Source organism: Bos taurus, chromosome 29 (assembly GCF_002263795.3).
Source record: "Bos taurus isolate L1 Dominette 01449 registration number 42190680 breed Hereford chromosome 29, ARS-UCD2.0, whole genome shotgun sequence".
Lineage (NCBI taxonomy): Eukaryota > Metazoa > Chordata > Mammalia > Artiodactyla > Bovidae > Bos > Bos taurus.
This window is the reverse complement of record NC_037356.1, coordinates 40,229,470-40,248,216: the sequence shown is the minus strand read 5'-3', so window position 1 is coordinate 40,248,216 and position 18,747 is coordinate 40,229,470. Positions and strand designations below refer to the sequence as shown.

Below are 18,747 nucleotides of genomic sequence, written 5' to 3'. Positions count from 1 at the left end.
TTTGGGCTCAGCAGGCAACCTGACTTCTGATGCCCTATTTCATTCAGCGAGTATCTCCTAAGGTCACTGTGCTTGGCATAAAGCAGGGGCCAGGCTGGGTAGGGGGAAGAGGAATGAGAGACGGCCCCTACTCTCAGGAAATGTCTGATGAAGCAGGATGTGATTACAACCAGAGAAACGGTATAGGTTGAAGGTTCTGGGATTCCAAAAGGGAGCTGACTGCACCTGGCTGGATGGGAGGCATCAGAAAGGACTTCATGGCATCTTTTCTAGCTGGCCGTGGACAGGTAGAGGTGGGGAAGTGGGAATGGACTCTGAGCAGAGAAGCTGGGAATTAATGGGGGAATTTGGTCACTGGACGAGGGTTGCTGGACCTGGGTGTCAGGGAAGGAGAGTGATGCAGGAAATTGATTGACAGTTTGATCAGGGTACTGGCACGGACTGAGCTGTGGTCCTGGAAGATTCGTTTGGCAGCCAGGAAGGAGGACAGAGATGGGTTGGGGGGAACTGGAGACAGGGAGACCTGGCACCTGTGAAGGAAATAAGCAAGGAGGGCTGGGGGCGCTGCTCAGAACAGAGCAGCAGTGCTAGATGGCACTGGAGGGGGCAGCTGAGAGAGGCCACTGTGACCACTCATCTCAAGACCAGGGAGGGTGGCTGCTCCATGCAGAGAAACAGGCGCTGCAAGAGGAGAGGTGCTTTGTGGCATCACAGGGCTCTCTTGCCTCTTGCTGCAGGACTTGGCCTGGATGATCACTTTCTACGTCCGTATCTTCCTCACTTACGTGCCGCTGTTGGGACTGAAAGGCTTCCTGGGGCTTGTCTTCATGGTCAGGTAGTACTTGATGGGGGAGCAGGGGCTGGTGCAGAGAAGCAGACGTTTGGGAATAACCAGTCTAGTCTGGGAGTGTTGGCTGGGGAAGGTGCTGGGCTGCAGCAGTTATTTGATGGAGAGTGAGAACTCTGGGCTCTGCTTGTACTGATTTGATCTGGGTGCATTATCCACTAGGTTCCTGGAAAGCAATTGGTTTGTGTGGGTTACACAGATGAACCACATCCCCATGCACATTGACCATGACCGCAACATGGACTGGGTCTCCACCCAGGTAAGGCACAGTCACTTGAAAGACCTGGGCATAACACAATTAAAAGGGTGGGTGGGCACAGACCCAAACCTTGCCTCGTTAGCTGGACACTTCTCTCCTGCCACCATGTGGAGAAGGGAGTGACTGAAGCAGGCCAGCTTTGCCTGAAGAAGGCTGGGCTGGCCCTTCCATCGGGTACCCAGAGCCATGCTCCCTCTGACCTTCCCCTCCAGCTCCAGGCAACATGCAACGTCCACAAGTCAGCCTTCAATGACTGGTTCAGTGGCCACCTCAACTTCCAGATTGAGCACCAGTGAGTAGGGAGGCCGGGGAGGCAGGGACTTGGGGAGGGTTCACGTAGCAGGGGAAGGAGGGGGTGGTGCGGGGACAGAGGAGCTGGAGCCACTGACTGTCCCTGTTATCCCTGAAGTCTTTTCCCCACGATGCCTCGACACAATTACCACAAAGTGGCTCCCCTGGTGCAGTCCCTGTGTGCCAAGCATGGCATAAAGTACCAGTCCAAGCCCCTGTTCTCAGCCTTCGCTGACATTGTCCAGTGAGTATCTGAGCTTGGGAAGAGGGCAAGGTGGCGGGGTCGGTGATAAGACTGCAGGGTGGGAACCACGGCGGTGCTTCCTGGGTCTTCTGGAATGGAGGGTCACCAAGCAAAGGGGCCTTGCATCACCTCTGGAAGGGCCTCACTGCTGTACTTCTGTGGGTGGTCTGCCTTTGGGCTCTGCTCCAGCCCGTTTCCCTCACCACCTGCCCTCATCTTGCCCTCACAGCTCACTGAAGGAGTCCGGGCAGCTCTGGCTAGATGCCTATCTCCACCAATAACAGCCACCTCCCTCTGCAAGAAGGGTTATGGCACCAAAGCAGACAGAAGCTTGGGGGCAATGCCACTACAATCCTAATATTCAAAGGGGGTGGGTTTGAGGAGACAACAGGTTTGCACTCAAACCCCTCCCCTTTATTTTCCAGGCACAGATCTAAGACCCAAAGGGGTGGGGGGAAAACACAAGCCCCTTGAAAGGAGGGGTGGAGCCTCTGGGACAGGGCTGTGAGTTTTCTTTCTTTTTTTTGTTTGGCAGATGCAGGTGGCTGGTGAGCTAAGAGGGAGGCAGGAGGGTGTGGGAATAGGGAAGGTCTACTGAGCCCAGAAATCAGGAAGAGATTTAGCACTGAAATTTCATCCAGGAAGGGGAGGCGCTCAGCCCACTGGTCCACTTCTTGGTGCCTTCTCTACCCTGGCTTGCAAACCTCAAGAGGTTCACAGGCTGGAGGAAGACAGAGCAGCTGAACCGCCTGGGCAAGATTTAGAATTCTGAGGCCTGGCATAGTGTGTGGCCTGGGAGCTCAGCTCACTCTAGGGCTAGGTGTGACCCATGCCTGCTTCAGACTCCTCAAGAAGCAGTTTTTCCACTTTGAGAAGCAGGGTGGCAGAGGGGAGCAGAGGCCAGGGCTGTGCTGTTGGAGGTGTCCAGCCCTGAAGGATGCTAACACTACTGGATTTGGTATCGTGTTCCATCTAGGGTACCAAGGGAGCCTGAGGCTGCCAGTGGAGTCGCTGGCCATTAAAAATCCTTTCAGCTTTTGACTGCCCTCTTAACTATCACCCAAGGGACAGAACACTCCTAGGATGTGGAGTCTACTTCTTGCTCCATAAGCAAGTTGGGCATGTGGGGCACTCAGTCTTCTCCATAGAAACAAACTGGGGCTCCCAGTGGTTTCCCTGTACTCCCCTATTTGTAATTCCAAATTTAGTAAAAATAGCAGTCAGGTGAGCGCAAGTGACCAGGCCGGGGGAGAGACTGGAATCACTAGTCGTGATGAAAACACAAGAGTTCAGTCACAAAGAACATAATGGCTCTAAGAGATTTTCTATAACAAATTATGTTACAGCATCACTTTTGAGCAGGGGCATTGCTCAAAATGACTTCATAGTTCTTATCAGAAATAGGAAGATAAAAAACAGAAGTCTGACCATCATGGCTGTCCTTTAGAATCCTTACTCTGGCAACTATGTTCAAGTGTCTCTCTGCTGGAGACCAGGTAGGAATTTAGGAGAATCTCTTAAAAGTATATCAGTCTAACACATTTCAGTGTACAATTTTTTAATCCCATTTTTTTTTCCCCCAAAAAAAGATTGAAAACAGTTTAACCCATCTCTAGAGAGGGAATGCCGGGACTGTGCCCCACGGGTTATCAGCATTCACATCCCCACCCCCACAGCCTTTCAGTTCAGGTGAGATCAATTCACCTGTTCAACAGCATCTTCTCTAAGCATATTGAGTATTCTGGACACTGGAAAGAGAACCTTAATCTAGAAGAAAAAAGCAGAGACCTGGGAGCATTCGCATTTAGTTTAGGAAGAGAATGGCAAAGAGATGAGAGTGATAACCAGGGCGATGAAGGGCTTAGGGGATGTTGGGGTGGGGTTAGAGGCACCACCTAACAGGGTTTGCAGTTACTTAAAATAGACTTTTACATACACACACACACACACACAGAGGAAACCAGGTTACAGATTTTAGATCTTTTCCATTGGGGCAGAACAACTGAGAAGCAGATTGGAGAGTCTGCTTTCACTGGCTCTTCACTCTAGAATAGGTGCTAAACCCAGCCTATCAGGCCACCTGGCTTTGGGCCCAGGCTGCCCAATCTGAGCAAAGCTAGTGGGTCTTTCTGAGCCAAGTCCAGGTCCTCAAAGCACCTCAACCACTGTGGCCTTCTCCCCTTAGTCTGGCCCAGTGTGGTCTCACATGGCCACAAAGGGACAGACAAGTAACAAAAAGCTCAGAGCTGCAAGATAACATGAGAGATCTCACAATGACAGGACCCACACCATGACAGGAGAAAACAGGATGAGAGAGGATACATTGCCTCTCTGGTCATAGATGTGGCAGCACTAACATTTGAACTCACTTTTTAAAAACTCCAACTTCTAGGCTGTCTTGTTACTTTCCTCTTCCTACCACTCTGCCACAGGCCTTTTAAGTAGACCCTGTTGTCAGTATCCTTTTTGTGTGTACCAGTGTTGTTACCATGTGCCGATGAAATCAAACTGAGAAATAAAAGTTAATTTGACCAAACAAAGGCTCTTCATTTATAATCCATGATGCTTTCCTGTACCTGTTGATAGGGCTGCCTGTACCTCTGCTTCAGATTACTACCTACTGCTATGGCTCTGTCTAGAACACGAGCCCCCTTGGGGTACAGGGAGGGTTGTTAGGCCCCTCTGAAAATCACCAAGGTTCGGATGAACTGTGGTAAGAAGGCCAACCCCTTCCCATGACACTCAAGTGTTTAAATGCTAGACTGCCTGTGTACACTAAGCAGTTTCAGCACTCAGTGTAGACGGCCTGCATACATTAAGCAGTTTCAGTGCTCAGTGTAGATGGTCTGCATATACTAAGTGGGTTCAGTGCTCAGTGTAAACGGCCTGCATACACTAAGTGGGTTCAGCGCTCAGTGTAGACAGCCTGCATACACTAAGGGGGTTCAGCGCTCAGTGTAGACGGCCTGCATACACTAAGCAGTTTCAGTGCTCAGTGTAGACGGCCTGCAAACACTAAGTGGTTTCAGCACTCAGTGCATCATCTCCTATCATGAGGCAATGCCCTCACCCTTTTAAACTCGTATCTAATCTCAGTGTAGGTGACCTCCGTAAGACTGCTTTTTGCTGACTCTTTTACGTCAGAGTTGGACTGCAAAGCGATGCCCTTTTAAGCAGTGCCCTACTAGAGCAGCTCTCCTCTCCGAGCAAGAATATTAGAATGTGCTAAATAAAATGTGCAGGACTAATTCTCCCTGCAGTGGTTAATAAACTTCTAGAAAAGACCAGGTAATTCCGAAGACAAAGCACTCTACCTGCCACCCCAGAAGACAGGCCCTTAACTGGGGCTACTGTGTCAAGGCAGTAACTCCTGAGTCTTCCCACTTCTGGGCCCCCGTCACTATTAGTGCGGGCTGACTCCACACTTCCACTGCAGGGTTCAATCCCAGGTCAGGAACTAACATCCCACATGCTGTGCAGCAGAGTCAAGAAGAAAAACGGAACTCAAGTTTTGTGGCTTGGTTCAATCTGGAAAACTGGTCTGTCAACTGCTAGAAACAGACTAAGATCCCTGCCCTAAGGACAGAACTTTCTGTCTACACTAGTGGTTTAGAGGCCCCTGGTTGTGGGATGTTCCTGGGGAGACTGTATCTCATTCCTGCTTCAACCAGAGGAGCTCTTACAGTCTTACATTTTACGTAAGATTTCTCTTGAAAGATACTTTACTCTTAAAATATCTGACCACTACTGGTCTTTAAAAGGATATACACCAACACATCACAGATTCACTCTGCTATGTAGCAAGAGACTAACACAACACTGTAAAGCAACTGTATGCCAATAAAAATTTTTGAAAAATGCATATAAAAACACAAAAGACCCCAAAGGGCCAAAACAATCTTGACAGTAAGATGGAGACTTCACTTAATGATTTCAAATATATTACACAGGCACAACAATCCAAACAGTATGGTACTGGCATAGAAACAGGCAGCTAGACCTATGGGCCAGAATAGAGCCCTCAGATAAACTCATATATACTGGCACAATCATCTTCACCAAGGTTCTAAGACTCCACAATGGGAAAGAAGTCTCTTCAACAGTCATAACAGAATGGGAAGAAAATTTTAAAACCATATGACTGAAAAAGGACTAAGAAATAACTATAAATCAAGTTCCAAAAAAGAGCTAATAATCCAGTTTAATAATGGACCAAATAACTGAACAGACATCTCCCCAAAATTAAGTAAAAATGGTGAAGCAATAAATGAAAATGTTCTCAACCTCACTAATCATGGGAGAAGTGCAAATCAAAATCACAATAGATATCACATCACACCTATCCAGATACATTTTTTGATTCATTTTTTACTTAAGTATAATCACAATGTTGTGTTACTGTTTTTAAAAAATTTTATTCAAGTATAACTGAATTACAATGTTGTTTTACTGAGGGTATGTTTTATTCATAAAAGTTATGTTGGTGAAAAAAAAAAAAAAGAACCACAACATTCCAACTCTATGAAGAAGAGTAACCTGAAATTTAAGTCATGGAGGAAATAAGTGATTTTTGAATGACAGCTTTCATGATTTATAAACTGGTAAAGTAAATGCCTGGATGCTATGATGTAGTTGATCTAAATTGTGAGGATTTCTGAAAGGAGCTCCTTTATCTCACACAGTAGGTGCAAAACTAGAAATTCATTCAATTTATTAAAACTCCTTTCCCAGCAAGGTAAACCAGGCTTCATGGCTAAAGGACCTCCAATGCTGCCTTGGCCATCCTGTGGAGCCTGGTGCCATCTTCTGGCCACTCTCAAATCAGCTGTTAATAATGTGTAATTCTAACATGTTACCTTGGAGTGAAAAGAACATTTTATATTGCCTGAAGCCTGGGGCACTTGGGGTGTCTTCGAATGTTCTCAAAGAACAGGACATTCTGGTTACTTTTTATAATTTTATTGAATCTTTTCTTCTCATACCTTAAAAAAACAGCACACGAAAACAGCATCTTATCCCAAAGTTTCAACTCAAATGCTTCAGGAAGGCCGTGAGAACCACTCCACCACCTTATGCCTATGAAATTTCATAGCAAGTTCAAGTTTCTACCCACCCCAGGATACAAAGCTGGTAATCAAACCCTTGTTGCCAACTCCAGGGACTCTGGCTCTCTGCCTATCTTACTTCTCAGCAGCTCTTCCCATCTGTTTAAGACAATGCATCTGCCTGATGGCTACTCTTTGGGGCGGGTCAAGGCTGAGCCAGAGAGAGCAGCAGTCTGGTTCCACGGTCACCTCCCACTAGCCACCAGGTTGGCCAGGCAGGAAATCATCCCCACTCTTTCATCTCTACCATTTATCTCCCTCTCTTCTTCAAAACTTGTTGCTTTCATGTAACAATGGATTCAGTGTCCATTAAATTGCCTGAGAGGCGGCTTGAGCCTGACATACTTTCCTGAGCTAAAAAAGAAGACAATGACGTACCTCTGTGGCGTTCCTGCCATGAGATCAAGTAACAATGGGAAAAGCACTATTGAGCAGGGTGGTGCCAGGGAAGCAATGAAAGCCCCTCCCCACCCCCATGAAGGTTTCTCCAGCGCCAGCTCTAGCAGGTAGTGGCAAACATCCTGGGGTCACAGAGGTAGCGTGAAGGGAAACCCGTTTATTTTCCTCTTTTGAACTTCCCTGCTGCCCCAGTCTTTGCCTTCTTCTTAGCGGCTCCCTTGGGCTCTGGCTCCTTGCGCTTGGCGGAAGAGAGGGAGCCGGTCACCTTAAAGAAATCATCCAGGCGGCCCTGGGTGCTGCCCTGGCGGCTCTTGCTCAGCCGCCTGACCCCACTGCGGATTCGCTCCTCGGAGAACTGCTTCTCCCCACACATGAACTTGATGAGCTCTTCTTCATTGGGCTCGCTCCACTTCAGCTCCACAGACTCTGGGTCCAGCACCTCAGGCTCCAGGAAGAGCTGCTGAGCCTCCTTGTGGAGCCAGTTTTCCGGCACGGGGTACTTGTTGGGGTCCAGCCGCCGCACAATCTCCTCGATGCTCTTGTGCTTCTGGATGAGGTCCACGGCCCGCTTGGGCCCGATGCCCCGGATGCTCTCACAGTAGTCACTGCCCAGCAGGATGCACAGATCCACAAACTGCTCCTGGTTGAGGCCCAGCTCCTGCAGGATCCGGCTCAGGTGGAACTCCTGGATGGGCAGCTTCTTGGCCTCACTGGCAGTCAGGTGCCGCATGAGCACCGGGCTGCCGAACGTCAGGCAATCCATGTCCTCTGTGGCCGCGGCGTAGACTTTGCCAGCCTTCACCAGGGCCGCACAGCTAGCCTCCGCCTCACTGGGTGCGTCGAGGTACGGGATGCCCATGAGGCTCAGGAGATGCTTGCACTCGTCATTGTGTTGCTTGGTGACCTTCACCAGCCGCTTCGTAAACTTTTCCACCTCCGCCTCAGCCCCGGCGGCCTGAGCCTCCTGCAGCTGCTTCTCAGCCTCGGCCCGCCGCTCGCTGCGTTTGGCCAGCTCCCCGGACTTGAGCTGCGGTGGCTTGCCATCAAAGACGTACACGGGCTTGATGCCATTCTCCATCATGCGGATGGTGCGGTAGAACATGCCCATCAGGTGGCTGGTGGTCTCCCCCTCCTCATTCTGCAGCACGTCCCCGCCTTGGCGAACAGCTATCAGGAACTGATAAATGCTCATGGAAGCATCAATGGCCACCTTGCGGCCAAAGTAGCTCTTGATGTCATTCTCCCGGATGGCACTGGGGGCCACATCAGCGATCAGTTTGGCCAGTCCTTGAATTCCCATAGCAATACAGGAGGGACAACTAAAAAAGAAAAGGTGGGTATGACAAGGAGGTACTTAAAGGATGCAGGAGGGTTACCAGGGGCGCTATGTCATCAACGTCATGCCTTCGGCTAAACAAATTTAGCACAACAAAAGGACACCAAGTCATCAAGAAATGTACAGCAAGAAAGTCTACTCAATTAACAGTAGTCCACTCAGTTAATACTAAGGATTCCTGAGTATCAAGAACTAAACCACATGCTGAGAGGATAAGATAAGACGTTCAAGTCCTTGAGGAACTTAAAAGTTTTGTGGCTAAGGCAGAAACAGGGCTAGCATGCAAAAAGGGCTACAGCAAGGCCAGAGGAGGAGGCCAGGGCCAGCTTGAGGAGTCCAGGGACCATGATGGCAGAACTGCCTCCTAAACGACATGCAAATCCTGGTTACACAAAGGTGAGACAAGGCAGATAAAAAGGCAACCAAATGTCTAAAGTGGTAAACAAACTTAGGAGTATCTCTCTTCTTGCCAATTCATGAACAACACATCTGTTCCTCCTTTGGATCTTTATTCCCAACTCACTCCTCCAGCTCACCTCCTCTCAGCAGCTCTGAGGGTTAGTTCTATGTCAATTTGTCAAGGCCACAATATCCAATTATTTAATCAAACATTAATGCAGGTGTTGCTGTGCAGGTATTTTGTGGATGTGGTTAACATCTATATCAGTTGACTTTAAGAAAAGGAGACTTCATTCCACATTGAGGCAAAGTGAAAATGTTAGTCACGCTGTCATGTCCAACTCTTTGCAACACCAGACTCCTATGTCCACGGAATTCTCCAGGCAAGAGGGGATCTTCCTGACCAAGGGATCAAGCCTGGGGCTCCCGCACTGCAGGCAGATTCTTTATCACCTGAGCCAGCAGGGAAGTCCACAGTGTGGGAGGGCCTCATCAAATCAGCCAAAAGGCTGTAAGCACAAAAATGAGTTTCACAAAGAAATCCTGCCTCAAGACCAGTCATCAACTCCTACCTGAGCCTCCAGCCTGTGGACATGACCTACAATTTTCAACTTTCCAACACCTACAATCACCTGAACCAATTCCTTAAAGTCAGTCTTCCCATATATCCATATTCTAGATCCTATTTGTTCTGTTTCTCTGGGCAACATAGCAGCTTTGAAGAACTGGCAGGAATAACATCTGTGTGAGGGTAATGTGGTTTTCACAACACTTCTCTAATCTCTCTTCAGCATCTGTTCAGCACTTCAAAGAGTTTCTACTTCTGTCATGATGTTTTAAGTCTTTCCCTTTGTATTTTCTCTCCACCACTAAGTCTGAAATGTGAACTCCACAGCTCCTTCTTCACCCTGAGTCCTGATCCAGAGACGTTACAGTCACTTAGCCCAGTACCACAGTTCTGTGGTTCTGACTCCTTAACAAAATATCTCCTAGGACAGTATCTTCCAAACTTAGTTAGGCTTAAACCACCCTCACAATTCTGTGCAACTTCCCATGAAAACCTATACTTTCATTCACTTAAAATTTTCTTTATATGGACACCATTTTCTAAAAACTAAATTGGAAAAGAGAATTCATCTTAAGCAATAATACCTGTGCTTTATCAGTTATATTTTACTACCTGTTAAACGCATAAACATTCAAAAGGATTCGAGGGAACTTCCCTGGAAGTCCAATCGTTAAAACTTTGTGCTCCCAATGCAGAGGGCACAGGTTTGATTCCTGGTTGGGGAACTAAAATCCCACATGCGCCACAGCCGCCAATAAATATTTTTTAAAAAAGGTTTTGGGGGGTGCCTCTTAAAGTCATCATGTACCCACTGGTGGTGTGTCCAACACACTAACTTACCTTTACAGTCTGGGAACCTAAGACAAAGGCTGGGATAAGACTGCCTTGTCTCACTCTGCTCAGCTGTACCCTCCTCCCACCATTCTGCAGCCCTTTTCTTCAAGGTCTATCTCATCTTAGTTCCTCTGTGAATGGCAGTGGCCTTGAATCTAGGCACCATTATTTACCACCTGGGTAACAGTGATCACTAAGTCACTTAGCGTGTGACATTGCTGCTGCTGCTGCTAAGTCGCTTCAGTCGTGTCCGACTCTGTGCGACCCCATAGACGGCAGCCCACCAGGCTCCCCCGTCCCTGGGATTCTCCAGGCAAGAATGTTGGAGTGGGTTGCCACTTCCTTCTCCAATGCATTAAAGTGAAAAGTCAAAGTGAAGTTGCTCAGTCGTGTCCGACTCTTAGCGACCTCATGGACTGCAGCCTACCAGGCTCCTCCGTCCATGGGATTTTTCAGGCAAGAATACTGGAGTGGGGTGCCACTGCCTTCTCCAAGCGTGTGACATTACTAAGCCATTTAGGATTGGTTTTCTCATCTACCAAGTATGATGATAACCACGCTTGCCTTGCAGAATTACTGCCAGGGTTAACTGAGATATCAAACGAAAACCTCTGACAAACATTAGGTGTTTATAAACGTTCCCCCAGCAGAACCCACTCGATCCTTTGGTTCGTGCCTCAAGCTTTGCTAGAACGAGGGAACCTAAGACAAAGGCTGGGATACGACTGGCAGGGAGGAAAGGGATATGAACAAGTGCAGGTCAAAAACGTATCTCCTTCAGGAGTTCAGTCACAATGTACAGCGACCTCATGAGGTGGGAGTTATCCTCTTTCTACAAATGAAGAAAGAGGCTCAGAGATTAAGGGACTGGCCTGGGACTCACAGCTGCAAAGTGGCGGGCCCGTCTGAATCCCGCGCTCGCTCCGCCCAGCGCACGGCAGCCGCCCGCCTTCCCCAAAAGCCGGCGCAAAACGGGCCCGACGCTCTCGGAGACGCTTCCCAAGGGTCTCACCTGGCCTCTGGGATGCTCCCGGGTGGCCCAGAACAAAACTCAGCCCGACTCCCGCCTCTACCCCGAAGCTTCAGCACCGGTCTCTGGTACCCTTTCGCTTCACCGCCTTCCAAAGCCCGCGCTCCCGTCACGTGACCTGCCGCGGCGCGAAGCCTCCTGGGAAGTGTAGTACAGGCCCCAGCCCCCTCGGCCAGCTTCTCTCACGGCAATCAGTCCCGCCAGGGCGGACGGACCTGCTCTGCGACCTGACCCTACCCTTCTCCACTGCTTGCCCCTACTCCACCCCGGGCTCCTGAAGGCCCCAGATCCCACCATACCCGAAACCACGGGACTACAAGCCCCACAATGCCATCCGCGTGACTGCATTTCCCCTTCCGGTTGAACAGCGCGCCTGCTCCTGCCGACGTGTTCTTCCGGTAGCGGAGTGGCGGATTATCCTGTGCCCGGCAAAATGGTGAGAAGGTTGAGGGAAGTTCAGGACAGGGCTCTGGGGACCCCCGGGGTCCGTCCTGTGTCTGTTTCTCTCACAGAGGCGTCAGGTGCCCGAGGTCTAGAGGGCGGGAGGACCCTGGATCCTTCGATTTGGACTGAGGGGCGGGGAAGGGGCCGACTCCTTAGGTAAGGTTTTGATCGCACTGGGCTTCTGATCTCGCGATTTATAAGGATGAGGAGTGTGGGTGCATTTTTTAATACCTTCCAGCATTTAGCTCTGTTACCTGTGGTCAAACTGTTACCTTTATCTGACAAGTTTCTCCCAGCTGCGAAACTCGTACTCATACTACCCAGCCCTGGGCAAAAGTCACCTTCTTGGTGAAGCACTTCCAACTGTCTCGGGCACTTGCCCCCTCTGTCCTGGGAGCCCCCCACAACCTGTGTACAGCCCTCTTGCCACGTGTCATGGACTCTTTGTTATCTGCCACGCCTCCTAGTGACCACCATCTGACGTGCCTAGAGCCCTGGGATGATGTCTATTCATCTTTGTATTCCCAGTGCCAAACACGGGGCCTGCAATTGGAGGCTCAGTCAATGGCAGCGATTGTCTTTATCGTTTATGGGGGGTGCATAAATGTTTACTGATTTGAATTCCAGTGTCTCTTAGAACAATGGGCTCAGTTTACTTGTCTAGAGTTGTTATGTTCTAGATTTAAACATTGGCTGGTGGGTGACAATGGAAATTAACATTTGTACGGAACTTTACTTTTACAGCCCTCTTTCACAAGCATTAGCTCATGATCTTCCCTCTAACCTTGGGAAGGAAACAAACACCTATTGAGCAACTACTCTATGCCAGGCAGTGAGTTAGATGCTATGACGTTTGTCTTAAATCATACATCAACCTTGTGAGAGAGATATTATAATCACTGAGATTCATGGTATTTAGTAGAGTTAGAATTTTGACTTATGTCTTTTGTTTGCAGATCCCAAGATTCCTTAATTGTGTAGTGGGAAGAATAGAGAATTAGAAGTTGAGGCCTGGGTACCAGTTCAGAGTCTGCCTTTCAGTGCGGATTCTGAGCTTGTTGTCTACAGACATGGGTCCATAAAGCTCCTAAAATCATAAGCAAACTTTTTCTTTAAAAAAAAAAAAAAAAGCACTTTATTTTGTATTGGGGTATAACCAATTAAAGAAAAATGTTATGATAGTTTCAGGTGAACAGTGAAGGGACTCACACCTCCCACAAACTTTTTCTTGTGTGTCATTTGTCCCAGGCAAAGAGTCCAGACCTTTCATCATGTTTTTTTTTTTTTTATTCCCATGATGATCAGTGGCCTCAGACAATGGTGAGGACCAGACTTCCCCCGCAGTCAAGTGGTTAAGACTCTGTGCTTTCAATGCAGGGAACGCAGGTTCGATTCCCTGGTCAGGAAACTAAAATCCCACAAACTGCACGGTGCAGCCAAAACCAAAAAATGTTACGGACTATTGATCTGTAGCCAATCAGTCCCCTTGTGTGTCTCAGCTTCTGACTCTTAGCTGCCCTTCTCATCTCCTACTGGAAAGACAAAGTACCACCTTAGTTTAAGATGTCAACATAATCGTTGTCATTCCCAAAAGGTATCATTTAACAGTGGTTCTGTCAAAGGAACCAGGAAGGATGTCCCTGTCTCCCAGGCTGAAATAAGCTTCTTGCAGTCACAGCAGCATGAGGCTCCGATCACCCCGTATCCTCCCAGGTTGAAGTCTTGGGATTCTTCAGTGGCTCTGATCTCACGCCTTCCCCTAGGAACTTGAGGCCATGAGCAGATACACCAGCCCCGTGAACCCGGCTGTCTTTCCCCACCTGACCGTCGTGCTGCTGGCCATTGGCATGTTCTTCACCGCCTGGTTCTTCGTGTATCCTTTGATTGAGCAGCCAGTGGGCCAGAGTTAGTGATGGGGGAACTGGAGGGAGGAACTACACTGGGTACATGCACCCAGCCACTTTTGTTCTGGCATGAAGCAGGACAGTCAGGAATTGAAGGGCTAGGGGCCATTGACATCCCAAGTCAGGCTGTGGCCTTATTTTCCAAGTTCTGGTGAGCTCAGTTTGCTCTTCAGGTTTCATAGTAAGCAGAGGGCCTGGCTGGACTGGAGACTGGGCACAGGAACCTGAAGTTGGAAAGTGTTAAAAGGAGCGATATATTCAGGTGTCGAGATCAGAGGGCTAGTCCCTGCTTTGCTGATTGTTAGCTGTGTGACTTTGGGTGGTGGAAGTGTGTTGTGGAATCGGAGTTACAAAGCACACCTTGGAGGACACTCGACAGTGGAACACAGCTTATTACTCCAGCGGGTCCAAGCGGAATCGGTTCCCAGCAAGGACCCTGATGTTTCTGAGAGGCCCAGCTTTATACCCCCTACTACTTGACTGGTTACATGTTAGCAATCCCTTTGTTGTACATGATTGAGTTTTACAATAAGTAGGTGCTAGGAGAACAGACAATTAAGGTTGGTGGTGGTGGGGGGGACAGTGATTATACATCAAGGGGGGATGTCTCCATGGTTAATCTAACAGGGGTCGCCTGACCTTACTGTAATCTCCGTTTGCCGTCTGCGGGAAGGGAAGTCTCCAGACCTGGTTCACACTAGCAGTGGTTTCCTCTCTTCCTGGGCAGGGTTCATATCCTGTCTTTAAGATGGATGACAGGCTTCAAGGTGGAGTCTCTCCTGGTTGCCTGACACGGGCCCCAACAGTAGGAGCGCCAGGGTCTAGGTCATCTCTTGGACCCCTCTGCCCAGCTGCACAGAGCCAGACCAGCCTCCTGGAAAGCTCTCAGCCCATGCCTTTCTCCCAGAGATGCCTTGGTTGGGTTCCCTGCCCTGCATAGTCCACCCCTTTGCTTCTCCTTAATCACCCTGCCAGTTATGAGGTCACGTCCACCAAATACACCCGGGATATCTACAAAGAGCTCCTCATCTCCCTGGTGGCCTCCCTCTTCATGGGCTTTGGAGTCCTCTTCCTGCTGCTCTGGGTCGGCATCTACATATGAGCTCCCAAGGGTAAGAGCGGTGACAAGGTGGGATGCTGGAGAAACCTCGGCACCCCCACATCGGGGTCCTCGGGCTGCGTGACCCCTTGGCTAATGGAGACAGACTGAGCAGAAAGGACAGGGACACCAGACACGTGGGCTTCTTTCCCTGTCCCCTGATGGGAATCTGAGCCAAGTGGGACCTGTGTCAGATCTGAGGTCTCCACATTGTCTGACCTGGGTCTGGCGCTGGAATATTCTGCCTTGGGCTGTGGGCACAGGCTTCATGTGGTTCCATCTCTGTTCTTACACATCACGCACAGTGGCTGGGGAGCCATCAGCAAGTGGCCAGGCGGGGGGCCAGGATGCGGGACTTGCTGCCAGGAGTTCCATTTTAGTCGGTTTCGGCGTTCTCAGTCATTGAAGATAAATTTTGGCTGATGTTTAGTCACTTAGTGGAGGGGCTGTGTGAGGGAAGCTGATGGAAAGATGGGTCCCTGCTCTCATTCTGATACCCTTCTCTTTCAGGTTCCAACCGGGCAGCTTCACTGAATCCCTGCTTTTGTAAATTAATTTTTTTTTCTTTTTTTACTGTGGCTGGAAGTGTCCCACCTGTTGCTACAATAAAGGCAGATGTGATATCCTGTCTGGTGCTGGGACCCAGGGTTCCCCAGTCCCTCCCCTTCCTGTGTCTCTGCTGCCTCCCAGATAGTTCCTGTGGCTGGGAAGCCCTGCGCTCTGCCTAGAAGGGGAATGTGGGGACTGTCTTATCCTTAGAATTGAGGGCTTCCTGTGGACAGGAAGGGACTGAGCCTGCCCTCTTCTGCGGCTTCTAGAGTAAACTTCCTTAGGAACCCACACCAGTTAAGTCTGTCCCAGGGCCAGTCCCTTCCTCAGTGTAGCCAGGGACCCTTGAAAGGCTCAGCTTGTCCCTAAGGTGGCTCCTTCTATCCCAGGCCGGGCAGCAGTAGATCCGTGGGGTGTGACTAGGGGGAGGGGCTACCGCATCCTATTCCCAGGCCTGAAGCTACGAGGGATAATGGGGTACAGAGCATCTATCAGGCTCAGGGGCTTCACATGGTCCCAGCCCCACAAATGACCCCATCTTCCCCCTACCCCATCCTGCCCCGGAACAATTTCAAGAAGACAGGAAGCAAGCTCAGATACAAAGCAGTATTTATACATTTATTTATATACGTATATTTATTTCAGAAAAGAACAGGGGACAGGAAGCAAGCAGCCTGGGGCCGCTTCCCTCTGCCCGCTCGAGTCAGAGTTGGTACGATAAATACGAGTCAGAGCTCAGGGGAAGGATGGTGGGGGGCAGTTATGTGGGAGGGAGGGGGTGCGCTATGCACATGCAAGCTTTCTTGGAGGCTGTAACGTGGACGGGGGTGCTTGTGCATTCAGAGGCCCTATATACAGCTTGAAGCTTGGGGAGATTAGCCCAATGGCTACCGGAGTAAATGCCAAACGGGAGAGGGGAAGGGAGGGGTGGGTTGCTGGACCACGGGTAGGGGATACAGCCAAGACACCCAGTCAGCAGCACCTGCTGGGCAGCTGTCAGCCTCCAGCAGGTGGCCCACTGGCCTTTCCTGAAACCCTTTTGCCTCCCTGGGCTTAAGGCAACTTTGGTCCAAGGTTGACCCCCCGCCCACCCCACCCCCCACCCTTGAGCAGCTTGGAGCCCCACTTGGCCCCAGCCTCCACACAAAGGATCCCCTCCCCAGGCATGGAAACAGCCAGCTGCTAACCAGATTAGGGCAATGCTGTGTCCAGGTGGCTCCAGGGGGCAGTGGAGGGTCACTTTCCAGTTTAAGTACTTTAACTCCAGTTAAGGGACTGTGGTCCAAGAAACCTGCAGCCCCACTCAGGAAGCCCTAGAATCCTGTCACAAGGGGCAAGGCTCGGCAGGTTTATGGCATTTATGGAGGGTTCCCGCAGTGGGGGAAGAACAGTAGTGCTAAGTGAGGCTCAGCCACCTGTGTGGTGTGGTGAACTGAAAGTTGCTCAGTCATGTCCGACTCTGATCCCATGGACTATACAGTCCAAGGAATTCTCCAGGCCAGAATCCTGGAGTGGGTAGGTAGCCATTCCCTTCCTCCAGGGGATCTTCCAAACCCAGGGATTGAACCCAGGTCTCCCACATTGCAGGTGGATTCTTTACTAGCTGAGCCACCAGGGAAGCCCAAGAATACTGGAGTGGGTAGCTATCCCTTTTCCAGCGGACCTTCCTGACCCAGGAATCGAACAGGGGGTCTCCTGCATTGCAGGCAGATTCTTTACCAACTGAGCTACCAGGGAAGCAGTGGTGTGGAGAACTGTCTAATTCCTATGTCAGACGAAGGGCGTGGAATCCCACTAAGGAGGGGCTGGGAGGTGAGGTATCCTGGCTACCCCCCATCTTGCCAGTGTGGACAAGTGCTTGGTATCCGTAGCAGAATGGGGTCCATGGTTCCTAGGCTTCTTTAGGATTCAGGTCTCCACTGAAAGGCTCCCACTCAAAGCTGAGAATGAGAGGCAGGAGGGGCAAGGCCTGGCTCCCAAAGAGGCAGCAGAACATCACCAGGCGAGGACGGCAGTTCTGTCCACATTTCTGAACCCTCGGCAGACACTGTGCAGTGATTTCCACTCCTTCCATGAGCCTGGCTGTGGCCTCAGAAGGCTCTAGATATCCACTAAGAAAGGTTAACGTTGGCACTTGAGAAAAGGCTTCAGTAACCCAAACCCACTGCTCCAGAGAGGATGGGCAGAACTGGCGCCTACTGCTGAGCACAGGGCCCCCAGCCTGGCTGGCTGAGCCCAGCATGGGGCCCTTGACCTGGGAAGGTGAGGCCACCAGCAGACAGGGGCGGGGGCAGAGGCCCGTCCTGTTGGTCAGAGTGGGGAGGGTGTCTCGAGGCTCCCAGGGACGGATCAGAGCCAGGGCCCTGCCTTTCAAGAGTCCCCCAGAGCTCTGGCCCACTCGGGACTCTCCATCTCCATTCTTCTACTCCTGCCCTGGTTTAAGTGCATTTTAGTAATTACTTCATTAATAACAGCAAAAGCTACTTGCATCCACTCATCCACCAGCCAAGACCAGCCTGCTGCCTTGCAGGGATTCCTGCTCCTCTGCTCAGAGACCAGTGGAAGCTCCTTGGAGCCCAGGCTGTGTGGCTGCACAGGGAGCTTCCCTTTGGGATACTCTAGGTTCTAGGATCCAAGGCTTACCTGGCCCACTGGCCCCGCCCCTGGTTCAGCCAGGCACTGAGTGTATAGAAGGCACATGGTCAATTGCCAGCCCATCCAGGGCTGGCTTCAGCTGCCCTGGGAGCTCTTGGAGCCAAGCTCTTCCAGGGAGAAGAGACCTCCTGGGCCACGCTTAAAGCTTAGAAGTCCGAGTCCAGTAACAGTCAAACCCTAAAACGTCTGCTCCCTAACCCTCCCCAGGGAGCAGCTTTGAGAGAGGGCTGTCCGCCCTCCACCAACTCTTGACTCGGCCAGGTTTCTGAGGGCTCGTGCCAAGTCCCCGGCAGTACCAAAGGCGGACAGGTTCTCTCCCCAAAAAGGGACGGCTCCCAGTGGCAGAAGGGGAGGCAGGGAGGGTGGGCTCTGGACAGAGTCACAGCTTCCCCCACCTCTGGGCACTGACATCGCCAGGCCTGCATCGGCCATGTCTGCATAGACGTGAATTGGCTCGGCAGGTCTCTCTCCAGCTCCGTCCGTGGTGTGGGGGTGCCGCTAGCGGGAACAGCAGCTCCAGTGTGAGGACTTCCAGTTTCACCAGGCGCGGGGAGGGCCAGGCCGGCTCAGTCTCCAAAGAAGTGCCAGCGGCGGGCTCCAGTGTAACACCATTGCATCCAGTGTGGCAGGGGTGCCCGGGAACCCCCGGGCCCTGGTGTGGCACTGCCTCCAGAGGGCAGCTCAGTCACACAGGCGGTAGAAGTGGAAGTAGTAGTCCGTGGCCGGCTGGACCGGGGCCTCCGCGCTGCAGTTGGCCTGACCCTGGGTGGAAGGGCAGGAGGAA

The 18,747-nt window shown here is 50.7% G+C and overlaps 4 protein-coding genes across 16 annotated transcripts in view; 2 read left to right on the top strand and 2 right to left on the bottom strand.

Annotated features, from left to right (window-relative positions):
- Window positions 1-4,181, top strand: part of FADS1 (fatty acid desaturase 1) — a 107,183-nt gene extending 103,002 nt beyond the window's left edge. For all 4 annotated transcript variants that reach the window (XM_005226961.5, XM_002699285.7, XM_005226962.5 and 1 more), the window contains exons 8-12: window positions 738-835; window positions 1,010-1,106; window positions 1,319-1,398; window positions 1,516-1,641; window positions 1,871-4,181. In XM_005226961.5, the coding sequence (XP_005227018.1) occupies window positions 738-835; window positions 1,010-1,106; window positions 1,319-1,398; window positions 1,516-1,641; window positions 1,871-1,922 (453 nt within the window). In that variant the 3' untranslated portion in view covers window positions 1,923-4,181. The remainder of the gene's footprint in view (window positions 1-737; window positions 836-1,009; window positions 1,107-1,318; window positions 1,399-1,515; window positions 1,642-1,870) is intronic.
- Window positions 4,182-6,584: 2,403 nt separating this feature from the next.
- On the bottom strand, window positions 6,585-12,881 carry FEN1 (flap structure-specific endonuclease 1). 2 transcript variants are annotated; one of them, XM_059883034.1, is made up of 2 exons: window positions 12,029-12,881; window positions 6,585-8,464 (listed from the first exon to the last, which is right to left on the bottom strand). In XM_059883034.1, exon 2 carries the CDS (start codon window positions 8,443-8,445, stop codon window positions 7,303-7,305), a length of 1,143 nt encoding a protein of 380 aa, XP_059739017.1. In that variant the 5' UTR covers window positions 8,446-8,464; window positions 12,029-12,881; the 3' UTR covers window positions 6,585-7,302.
- On the top strand, window positions 11,660-15,385 carry TMEM258 (transmembrane protein 258). The gene is made up of 4 exons (NM_001195063.1): window positions 11,660-11,748; window positions 13,520-13,629; window positions 14,636-14,772; window positions 15,270-15,385. Exons 1-3 carry the CDS (start codon window positions 11,746-11,748, stop codon window positions 14,760-14,762), a joined length of 240 nt encoding a protein of 79 aa, NP_001181992.1. The 5' UTR covers window positions 11,660-11,745; the 3' UTR covers window positions 14,763-14,772; window positions 15,270-15,385.
- A 515-nt stretch (window positions 15,386-15,900) lies between these two features.
- MYRF (myelin regulatory factor) overlaps window positions 15,901-18,747 on the bottom strand; it is a 35,228-nt gene continuing 32,381 nt past the window's right edge. For all 9 annotated transcript variants that reach the window (XM_024987464.2, XM_024987466.2, XM_059883084.1 and 6 more), the window contains one exon: window positions 15,901-18,725. In XM_024987464.2, the coding sequence (XP_024843232.1) occupies window positions 18,645-18,725 (81 nt within the window). In that variant the 3' untranslated portion in view covers window positions 15,901-18,644. The remainder of the gene's footprint in view (window positions 18,726-18,747) is intronic.

Bases quoted from the DNA above. Each gene is read 5' to 3' on its own strand.
- FEN1 (XM_059883034.1), bottom strand. From the start codon at position 8,445: ATGGGAATTCAAGGACTGGCCAAACTGATCGCTGATGTGGCCCCCAGT.
- TMEM258 (NM_001195063.1), top strand. The intron at 13,630-14,635 runs GTATCCTTTGAT...TCACCCTGCCAG, and splicing joins TTCACCGCCTGGTTCTTCGT to TTATGAGGTCACGTCCACCA.